The sequence below is a fragment of the Phragmites australis genome, chromosome 9 (assembly GCF_958298935.1).
Source record: "Phragmites australis chromosome 9, lpPhrAust1.1, whole genome shotgun sequence".
Taxonomy (NCBI): Eukaryota; Viridiplantae; Streptophyta; class Magnoliopsida; order Poales; family Poaceae; genus Phragmites; species Phragmites australis.
The window spans coordinates 14,864,086-14,875,412 of record NC_084929.1 but is presented as its reverse complement, the minus strand read 5'-3'; the positions used below and the strand labels follow the sequence as shown (position 1 = coordinate 14,875,412).

The 11,327-nt window shown below is 42.2% G+C and overlaps 2 protein-coding genes across 2 annotated transcripts; both read left to right on the top strand.

Annotated features, from left to right (window-relative positions):
• Nucleotides 1-491: 491 nt before the first annotated feature.
• On the top strand, nt 492-4,446 carry LOC133928012 (probable calcium-binding protein CML21). Its single transcript, XM_062374310.1, has 2 exons — nt 492-676; nt 4,212-4,446. The coding sequence occupies exons 1-2, from the start codon at nt 492-494 to the stop codon at nt 4,444-4,446; spliced, it is 420 nt and encodes a 139-aa protein (XP_062230294.1).
• A 3,751-nt stretch (nt 4,447-8,197) lies between these two features.
• On the top strand, nt 8,198-10,794 carry LOC133929749 (reticulon-like protein B1). Its single transcript, XM_062376532.1, has 5 exons — nt 8,198-8,384; nt 8,681-8,861; nt 9,582-9,723; nt 9,826-9,895; nt 10,631-10,794. The coding sequence occupies exons 1-5, from the start codon at nt 8,198-8,200 to the stop codon at nt 10,792-10,794; spliced, it is 744 nt and encodes a 247-aa protein (XP_062232516.1).
• Nucleotides 10,795-11,327: the final 533 nt, after the last annotated feature.

The following is an 11,327-nucleotide window of genomic DNA, read 5'->3' as shown; positions in this document are numbered from 1 at the left end:
GGTCCATATTATATTATTAAACAACTAGTACATCTAGAGGACACATACAAAAGCGATAGTACAGAAATTGCTACGAAGAAGATAGACCCCGACAGAGCAAAACAGGGTGAGAAAAAGTACAAGGTGACTAAGTCAAGCCATGAGCCCACTGCAAGGCCATGGTCGACCGTGAGACATGGATGCCTCACGACTTCACCAAGAACTCCCTTTAGGAGACCGCCTTCACCTCCTACGGGTCCCAGAAGGGGCCACGCATGGGATGGCATATGCGCCTCGTCTGTGGCCTACCGCTGCGGAAGCCGATATAATAGCCGGTTCCCGAGCTGTCGGAAGATGAAGAAGAGTTCGAGGAGGTCACCGGTAGGGCCTTCTCTCTCACCTTCCCTGCCACCTCCTTCGTCATCGTCTCCATAGACGCCTGCTCGCTCTCCCCACGTAGGAGATCCCATTCGATCTCCTCATCATCGGAGATATTGATGATCTTGACGGGCATGGCCTCCCAAGCCAAGGGTCAGGCTGGAGCAGCAGGCAGCCGCCTCCCCTGCAGAGATGGAAGCGATGTGGCCACCGACGCCTCTACTGGCGACCGAAACGGTCCAGCTCCCGAAGAAGCCGTCAAGATCATCGACATCTCCAAAGAGGGTAAGGAGGAAGACGACGCCATACTCAAGACAAGGTTAACTACTTGCTCGTAGGGCTGTGGCGAATCCAGTAGGGTGACCCCAGCTTTATACCCGGGCCAAGCAGCCACGTAAGCTCGAAAGATGAAGCGGAAGCAACACCGTGGTACCCCCCATTGAATGCCTGAGGGGACCATGGCCATGCTCTGGTCGTTCCGCCAGCACGTGGTAGCGTTCCACAACAAATGCCTTGTTATCTCGCACAGATGTCCCGTCACAATAATAACCAAGACTCCTTTCGGCGCGTGACAGGGGTGTGGGCACAAGACCCTAAACGACCCCCCGCATTGTCCAGTCAGAACGCGATAGTAGAACGTCTCATCCTGCTAGGTAAATGCATAGGGTCCCCCAATCCTCCACATAACCTCTACTCTAGCGACCTCAAAAGGCAAAAAGAACCATATTGAAGGAATCTGGGTAACCTGCATCGGCCTCAGCACAGACCCCAGAGTACACCACATCCATCAACGCCCCTCTGGCCTGGGGTCCCAATACCGCGCATGCCAGCTCCAACAAGCTCCAGAGCAGATCACCACCACCAGTACGCCATCAGCCTTGGGCCTCGCCATTGACACCCATAGTTCCCAATGAAAAAACTTCTTGAGGATAGGGAATTACCATTGGGCATCCTTGATACTATACCAGGCTGGGGTTGGTTTTCCTCTACATCCTTTGACCCCTCTGAAACATCGGGGCCAGAGAATGAGGGGGTACTGTTGAGGGAAAATAAACCAGCCTGAGGATAATGGTTGAAGATTACTATCTAGGTCCCTCCGAAGCCTTGATCTCCAGACCCTCAGCCAAAGGCTCGACATCCGAAGTCATCAGGTCCCTTTGTGGTACCTCTTCGTACCTACAAAGCCTTTCCTTGGCTTAACCGGCCCAGCCTCCCGAAGGCTGAGCCCTCCCCCCCTCCCCCAAAACCCAGCCTCCTGAAGTTCGGCCCCTTGAGACCTCGGTCTCCCAAAGCCTCAATCCCCCGAAGCCTCGGCCTCCTGAAGCCTCGGCCTTCCAGAGTCCTGCCCCCCGAAGCCTTCACCTCCTGGAGCCATGCCTTCCGAGGCCCCCATCTCCAGCTATTCAGGACGACTTCCCGAAAGCTACAAGGTGAGTCAGCAGGCCTTAAGAAAGATCTGCCGGAAGGGGAGCACCGGTCATGCTTTGCCTGCAGGGAAGTGACTAGCATTAAACGCCTAGACTGATGGATGCCACCCTGACACTCCAGTGTAATAGAGGCTATCCTGACACTCCTGACAGTGCGGCACCGGGCTGCAATTGGCAATCGGCTCGCCGTCTTCAGGGGGCAGGCAACACGATAGTTACTACGGTAGATATTTGTCTCCCAGATAGGGTAAAAAGTAGTTATCTGAGATAATACCCTGTAATTCGATCTGGTCCCAGATATTTGTACATTATGATAACTTGTACGCCAAGCTACGCACGACCCTATAAATAGGGGCCCATGGTCGCCTAGGAAAAACATACGAGCTAGACGGCAGAAAAACACAGAGGTGGAAAAACACCAATTCACGATGTGATACTCCTCCTAGATCAATCTATTTTTTCTACCATCAATACATTCGTGGTGTTCTTTCCTCTTAAACTTTGCCATCAATACATTCGTGGTGTTCTTTCCTCTTAAACTTTGTCTCCAAGCTTGAGTCTCCTTCTTAGAAGAAACTCTCGCCGTACTTACTAGGGCAAGACAAATTCTTGCTCTAACATTATATTAATTTTCCTGGTCCCCACAGAAACGAGCCTAGCTATAACTTAATTCGATGGTGTCCGCACCGACGGCTGGTGCGGCGTCATCAGGTCGGCCAGCATCGTCGCAGAAGTAGTGCGACGTGCTGCACCTGTGGCGCGTGTTCGACCTGTTCGACCGCGACGGCGTCATACCGCTCGCTAAGCTATCGGCCGGGTGCGCTGGGACGCCTCGGCCTCAACAACAGCGTGCAGGCCCCGGCACCTACAAGCGCGCTCCACGCCGTCATCACATCTTATATCGCCTTGTTCTCATATTAATATTAAACTTTTGTAATGCTTTATTTATATGTTTTTTATTATTTTATGCGATATTATTTTTTTATTCAATTTGAATAAAAAATTCAAACATGTATAAAACCTTGGTTTAAAAAATAACATAAATTGAATATCACATGAAATGATAAAACTGCATATAAATGGAGCATTACAAAGAAACTTACTTTTTTACTAAATAACATAAGGTTGGAAATATTTTTATAAATTAGTACGTCACATGAGAAGAATATTAGTGAATGTTTTTAGATTTTTGAGAATTTATTTGAGGCATTAAATATTACCACAATTTATAAAGGTTGCTTTATTTGGAGAATTTTAATTAAATATTAGCTTAGGCTTTTTGGATCAAAACAATTAAAATGGGTTGCTAGTGATCTATAGTTTGCTCATAAAAATGTTTAGAATTTTTGGACTATTTTTGTACACCAAGAAAATCTTGAGTTAAATAAAAAAGTTACACTTTTATGCACTTCAGCTTCCTAGCTTCTCGCTTGCTTGGTGCACGGCAAAGGCCGAATTCAGTAACTGAGCTACCGAATTCGCCATATTCAGTAGCTCAGTTGCCAAATACATGGAGATTTCGGCAACTGAGGTGTTGAATACGGTGAACAGTCCCATATTCGATACCTCAGTTGCCGAAAAAGGTGGGGCCGGCCCGTTTTCGGTGTTTGAGGTACCGAAATCGGGTTTTCAGATTTTGAGGTGCCAAATACAGGTGTTAGATTTGCAAAGACGTTGATCTATTATCTATTTTGGCAAATACGCCTGTGTATGCTGTCTATTTTTGCATTTTTGCCGCCGAGGCTACGGTTCACAAACTTCGAGGCGCTCCATGCCGAGCTCGCCGACTGCAACGGTGACCGTGAAAATTTATCGGTAACAATAGTTTATTGGAGATTAGCGATAAATAGGATTATCGAATTTATCAGAATTTTATTGGCGGTAGACCAAAATTTTCAGGTAAAATTTAAAAAAAACTTAATTTCTATAGAAAATCATATAAATTGTATCCAAACCATTTAACATAAAAAATAATACTCCCTCTGGTTGCAAATGTAGGTCGTTTTAGCCTCCTCAACTATTCTCTAAATATAAGTCATTCTCGAACTTCTATGCATTTTTTTTCTCTTTTGTTCACGTCTTGCCTTTGTTTAATAAATACTACCACTTTCACAAATGAATGAGTTATCTTTTCTAGTACAGAATAAATAAAGGACAACAAGGTCATTTGATCTACTTTCTTAATCCTTATGCACAAATCTAAAATAACCTACATTTGCAACCGGAGGGAGTATATAAATAAATTAGGTGGGAGGGTGGTCCGGTAGGCCTCCGGACCGATGTTTTTTTCTCGCATGTTAGATTCGGGAATCAAATGGTGCCAATGTAAAAATTATTAAATTTTTTAATCAATAAGTAAATTTACCAGCACGCTTACAAACAGAATTACCGAGTTTATTGGTTTTTTTTTCAATAAATTTTTGCCAGCTGCCGCAAGAATAAAGAGGAGATGAGGGAGGCGTTCCGGGTCTTCGACGAGGACGGCGACAGCTACATCTCCGCGGCTGAGCTGCAGGCCGTGCTCGCGCGGATGGGGCTGCCGGAGGCTGGGTGCATGACGCGGGTGCGCGACATGATCGCCGCTGCCGACCGAGATAGGGACGACCGCGTTGACTTCGACGAGTTCGAGGTCATATGGCCGGTGGCACTGATGTCTAGTTAACTAAGAAATGGAATGGAATTGTCGGGTCAAATCTGCAGTCCACTCCGTGGAGTGCTGTGCTGTATATAGAATTGTAGATAGACTTACAGTGCGCGTCTGCCAATTGACAATTTGGATTTTGAGATTTTGTTCTCCGGTTTTGCTAAATTTGTGTGGCGTGGATAAAAAGAAGCATTGTACACTAGGTTTTGATGTATTGAGTCACCTGTGGGCTCATTTAAGTGCACTTGTATGCATAAACGTATTCGAACTGTTCATAGAAAATGATTAATACATTTCAGCATTACTTCGAGCAAGTTATCCCCAACTATTGTGGGAGAAATATTCCGTGAAAACTCCTCTAAAAAACATAACTAGAAGTTTTTGAAAATTCTGAAAAAAAATTCACAGGCTCGATTTTATAATTTTTCCTGCTTATTTGAGGTTACCCACTCTAGATGTGTGAATTTTTTTTAATATCTTTTAAACTTATAGATATATTTTTTGGAGGGGTCTTATGATTCTACCAAAGAAATGGTTTCCACCAAATATTTTTCCCATTATTGTGACTGGTTTCATACTTATTTCACTAGCTTGGTCATATGGCTTGTTCCACTAGTATATTTGCATGACTACCTAGAATACAAGATGGTAAATGATTGAGCCTTTTCTATTTCTCATATAGTATTTCATCTCCATTAATTTTTGAAGTATATATTATATATACTCCTATAAAATAGACAAGTTATGACAGATCTAAGTAATCTTCATCGTACACGATCAAACGATCCATAATCAAAGTTAGCCCCCCGTCTCCTCCCCTCTCCTATAATATAAAAAGTCATGATCAATTAGCCTATTAACAATCAACCTAGTCCCCATGCATCGTCCTTAATCGTCTTCCTTGATTGTATAGTGTGCCCTCTTTCCTTTTATCACTATATTTCTAAAACTTAAATCAAATAAATGATCATCACATAATGAAAGGCTAAGGTCAATCAACGATGTGTTCTTTTCTTCCTCTCTTTCAAAACTACGATAAGATCTGTAACTATTGTGCTCTCTTCCCTTCTCTTAATTTATTTCCAAAATTCATCCGGTCCCTACTACTACCTACATGATCGATAGGCAACAACCTCAACTTTAGTCACGCGCCGATCACCTCCGCATATGGGTATCAGCTACCTCTCCACTTATTGGCTCGCACCGACCTAATCAACGCTAGCCACCTCCGTTGATGGATGATGACTGTCTTCTCAACACCATCCATCTCCACATCGAATGACCACTTGAATTCAATCATCGTGTATGTAAATCTTTCTTTTGTTATGCTATATTCTTTTACTTCTTGAGATTGATATATCCTGAATTTATTCCACATATATGAAACATGTTTACAGTTGCTAGTTTGTAAGAAATATATACTGTTTTCATGTACAATATTTGATTTATAAGAAATATGATGATTCAAAGAGAGAATGGCTAACTGGAAGCGGTGTTTTAACAGAGAATTCCCTGAACAATCTTCGATTTCGTTTTTTATTTGTTCCCATAACACACGTACAGCTCCAAAAGAAGCTGGAATGTACGCAAATATATATCTTGCTTTGTTGACATCATCATAAGCAACGCGATAGCTCAAACAAATTATGAATCAGATTCTTGGTTTAAAAGATAAGCATACTTCAATTTTGGGTGGCACTTTTAGCAAGTCGATGTTCACTACTTAAGAAGTCTCTCAACATTTCTGAAAACCTGGTAACAATTTCTGAAACCACGTTCAATGGTTTACAAAGACATATTTCAAATTTATATGTGGTTTGTTTCGATAGTATATTTGATTTAATAAGATAGTATAATTGCACTGTTGAGTTTGCAAAGTTACTAAAATATATGTAATATTGATAATATTTTTGTAATTATTTGTGTGCAACGTACATCGTGATCTCTAACGGTTTTCACAACGAACACATGGTTCCAAAGATACTTGCATTTGAATCTTGAAAAATATCATAAATTCCACCCACTTCCACCTAAAAAGAAAATTGTTCACTACATAGTAAAATCCTACATTTTTTATTTTTTGAGTGGAAATTCTACCGTTTTAAGTTCAATTTGTTTTTTATTCTAATTATGGATTCTCCTTCTTAAATTAGAATTTAAAACAAACAACACGATTGTACACTCCACAATTCACATTCTGGGACCATATTATTCCACAATCCACAATTCAATAAAAGGCTACTTTTACCAGATTGTAACAAATATTTACCCATCATGCTATTACAAAATAACTGTTCGCTTCTTTCTCTCTTCGCTTCTTTCTCCATCAAAGGTGCCACCACTCTCGTCGTCCCTCAAAACCCGAAGCGTCGTCACTCCTGTGCCTTTCTAACCCAACTCTGGCGTTACGTCGTGCACACTGATCTCTGCCCACGGTGAGCCTCACATCGTGACTTTATTGCTGGATCACCGCACCACTGCTAGGAACACACCTGCGACCTCGCCTACGGCCCCAACCCACCACAGCTGCGCCATGACGAGCATCTTCACCGGTGGCCGCATCTCATCATCGTCCTGCCTCTCTACGCCATCTCTGCCAAAGTCGAGTCTAGCTATAGCTTCCTCAAGTTCATGCTGTGGCGCAGCACCCCTTCCTCGTCATTCCTGCCAATGGAATAGCAACCGCCGCCGACGACCGAGCCCACCGCCGCACCACTCGATATTTGCCTACGAGCGCCACCGCACCAATCTCCCTCCTCGGTGAGCCTCATCTCCTCCCTGCTTGTCTACAGCACCACCTCAACGACTAGAATCCGTTTTGGGGGTCGGCATATCCCCTCCGTCACTAGAGCATAGCTGCAACGAGCTCCCTCGCCACCTGTCATCTCCCTCTCTTGCCCCACCTCCTCGCTCCTCCAGCTGAACTAGCGATGTCGCAAAAGATGGTATGTCTCTTGACACCGTGCGTGCAGGTCCAGTGGCGCGATGAGCACGCAGTGGAACATTGGCTCGCCAGCTTCATCTCTAGCTTGAGGTCACGGTACACGATGCCGAGGCCATGCAGGTGCTCGAGGGCAAACACCATCTCCGCTGCTCGAGGGAGAGAGCGACTCTGTAGGGGAGAGGAAGAGAAAAGAGAGATTCTAATAATCTGATGTTGTTTGTTTTAGGTTATACAACACAGATTTTAGATTGTCAAAATCAAAATCTGAATCGTTAATATCAGAATAAAAAAACAACATACCCTAAAAAGCCGTGGATGTTAATGCCACGCAGGAGACATGCATGGCTACCTAAACGTTATCAAAGTGTACGATGGGTTACTATTTCTGGGCGCCCCCCGCCTATGGCTCCCAACCGTTATATTTGCGGCGCTACCCCTTCGATTTCGGTTTCCTCCCAAAGAAGAACTCCACCCAACCCACAAGAACAATAAAACAGAAGGGTAAAGGCAGAGACCCAGAAGTAAAAAGACGAAAATAAATTGCAAGAACAGGGGTAACGAGTGTCGTTGAATAAATTACCTTCTCACTGTAAGTATCTATCCTTGATACTGACTTTCTTAGATCGAGAAGGTTCTTGATTCGTCTCTCCATTTCCATTTCGGTTTCTTGTTCTCAAATTCAATGACGCGACGTCGAGGTTGTTCAGTTCATGCCGTTTTCCTGACTCGATTTATGTTTATCCCAGTTTGAGTGTTCTTGGATTTGTTTTGTGCAGCCTTTCTGATTGTTTTTCGTTGGTGATTTGCGACAAGATAGGGGAGGGAATGATGTCTGAAAACGAGGAGCACGGCTCTCTCCTGGAGAAGATCAGTGAGAAGATCCACGAGTACAAGCACTCGTCGTCGTCGTCTTCGTCGGACTCCGATGATGACAAAAAGCCAAAGAAATCTAAGAAGAAGAGGCTCTTCGGGAGGAAGCATCCATTGCATCACGTCCTCGGCGGGGGCAAAGGTATGTATGTATATTATGGCCGGTCTGTTAGTGATGTGTAAACCATCATGTATACTCTAGTCAAACGGCATTTAGCCGTCTTTGACGATTAATATGACGTTTTCGACATGCATCATGGAAATGCTTCGCTAAAAAAAAACAAGATTGAGAAACACTGTCAAGACACATTATATAAGAAACACGGATATATGGATCATTCATGCAATTTATAAAATGGTTATGAAGGAAAAAAATTATCCATGTTAGGTGTGCTGCTGCTGACGACAATGCATCTGATCTTTGTCTTCTCTTTACAGCCGCTGATCTTGTGCTGTGGAGGAACAAGCAGACATCCGGGAGCATCCTGGCAGGTGTGACCGTGATCTGGCTGCTTTTTGAAGGCATCGGCTACCACCTCCTCACCTTCCTCTGCCACGCGCTCATCGTCTTCCTCACCGTATGCTTCGTCTGGTCCAATGCTGCATCCTTCATCAACAGGTCGTTCCTTCTGTTCCTCTCTACTGTCCATTTTTCTAGGCTAGTAGTAGCACATTGTATTTGATCACTGTCTTTCCATCACAATGTCCCCCCAGCCTTTGATAGTGAAAATTTAATCTGAAACCTTGCCAAACTACAACTTCAGTATCTATATTTGTCGAAGAGTTGTGCACTGATCATGCTGCCAACCTCTTTGATCCGAGAGTAGCATTTATGGTTCGATAGAAGAATAATCAATTTAGTAAGTCTTCTTTATGTTTCAGATGTATGATGCACCGCTATCTATTCATGCAAAAGTAATGTTATCAGAAGTAGTTACAGTAGACAAGTGATCAAATAAACTCGCATATTTGGCTCCATATTGCCATTTCTTCCGTCATATTCCCAATTCTCCACTAGTTATTAAATGAATCTAGTTGCTTCGTTCCCTGCAATTTGTTCTGGAGATGGCCCTTCTGTTGCAGTATGTAGTTTTCTATGCAAATGTACAATCCTATATCTTAGTTATACAAACATAGTTTTATCAGTTTGATAAAGCTTCTATGATATCTTAAATGCTAATAAACATCTATATTAAAAGAGCCTTGATTGTTATTTAGTGAGTGGACACAACAGAATGACCAATTCAATCTTGTTCGACAAATTGTACAAAATTTATCAGGATCTCACCTATGATGTAATTATACTTTGGGAAATGATATAGCATCCTTGCAATTTTAGGTCTCCTCCAAGGTTCCCAGAGGTCATTCTATCTGAAGTCCAATGCCTGAAGTTCGCTCATATTGCAAGGAAAGAAATCAATGAGGCTTTCTTTACATTGCGCAACGTTGCTTCTGGGAAAGACCTGAAAACATATCTGATGGTAACCTGAGTTCTACCACCTCTTTCGTTCCCCCTTGTTTTCTGTTTTAAGTAAGATGGCGCTGTGGTTCACTTTTCTTACTGGAGCATTTTTTTCTTGCAGTCAATTGCAGTCCTGTGGTTCATTTCTATACTTGGGAGCTGCTTCAGCTTCTTGACTCTGTCTTACACTAGTAATCTCCTTGTCTACTTTCTCTTTGCTTTCACCGCAGATTAATTTACATTATTAATGTCTTTTGAAAATGTTTGCTGTATGTTACTTACTCTGCATAATTTGAGTAATACTTTGAAGATTTAAGGACAAATCGGACTCTCAAAGGCTTCCCGTACATGCAGAAATGACGTTTGAATAAGTTGGTACTTTCATTTCTATGTATTCTTCATTGTAAGAAATTGAAGAGCTTAATCAGGAATATCTGCATAGGTACTTAACAGTAGCGACTTCTGAAAATATTTACTGATAAAATAGCTTTCTCTTTTAATTTTGAATGACAAAGTACAAGAAAGGACGATGTAGTTTTTTACTTGTTTTACTTCTCCAAGGCAACATACCAATTGGACTGAATGAGATGCAGTTGTCTAATTCAAATGGTAATTTAATCAAATAACACATTGTGATATACTAAGATTTTGAATTCTGCAATCAGTTCATGTCAAGTAACGAAAAGGGAGTATCTGATTTTGGCATCTCTTCTCTGCGGATTATCTGTAAAACTGGAAATTGGGTAACAGTGTCGACATGAAACTTGCACTTATAGACTATGCTTACATTACATATAAAATGTTATATTCTGAAAAGTGTGTCAAAATATACAGATCCAAGCTTACATCTGCCTATAAGATTATCATATTGCACTTCTATTGCTCATCGTCGTTCAAAAAATGCTGAATTTGATCTTTTTTTGTAGTTTTCCTGATGGCATACACACTGCCCATGCTATATGAGAAATACGAAGATCAAGTCGATGTTGTGGGCGAGAAGGCCCTGATCGAGATCAAGAAGCAATACGCAGTGCTCGATGGGAAGCTTCTATCAAAGATCCCAACGTTGTCTGACAAGAAACAGCATTGAAGTGGCGCTTCCAAGCCCGACGCCCTCAAATATTTTCTTTCATTGGAACTCAGCAAATTACCAATATAGTCTCGTTTGGTTCTCCTATGTCATTATTTAGCAATCCTTGAGAGTTCAAATGACATAATAGATATTATATGGAATCTTAAGCATTGGAGGCTTGACTTTCCGAGTCCTCGAAAAGAAAAATGTCATTATTTAGCAATCCTTGAGAGTTCAAATGACATAATAGATATTATATGGAATCTTAAGCATTGGAGGCTTGACTTTCCGAGTCCTCGAAAAGAAAAAAGAATCACACGGAGCAGTTGTTTATGCTTGTCAGTCTCAATCCATTTGATTTTGTTTTGTCACATATTGATCATGTGTGCTAAAACTTTGGTCTTATCATGAAATTGGTAAAAGCAAAGTGATTTAGCATTATGGCATAGAGGATGTGTATGTGTTGCTAATATGTTACTTGGATACGCTCGTAGTAACATAATGATACTTATGGTTTTAATATATGCAATACACTCATGTGAGTGATCTTA

Coding starts and splice junctions, on each gene's coding strand:
- LOC133929749 (XM_062376532.1), top strand. CDS start 8,198: ATGATGTCTGAAAACGAGGAGCACGGCTCTCTCCTGGAGAAGATCAGT. Junction 8,385..8,680: donor CGTCCTCGGCGGGGGCAAAG/GTATGTATGTAT, acceptor TTCTCTTTACAG/CCGCTGATCTTGTGCTGTGG. Junction 8,862..9,581: donor GCTGCATCCTTCATCAACAG/GTCGTTCCTTCT, acceptor TTGCAATTTTAG/GTCTCCTCCAAGGTTCCCAG.
- LOC133928012 (XM_062374310.1), top strand. CDS start 492: ATGGCCTCCCAAGCCAAGGGTCAGGCTGGAGCAGCAGGCAGCCGCCTC. Junction 677..4,211: donor GACGCCATACTCAAGACAAG/GTTAACTACTTG, acceptor AATTTTTGCCAG/CTGCCGCAAGAATAAAGAGG.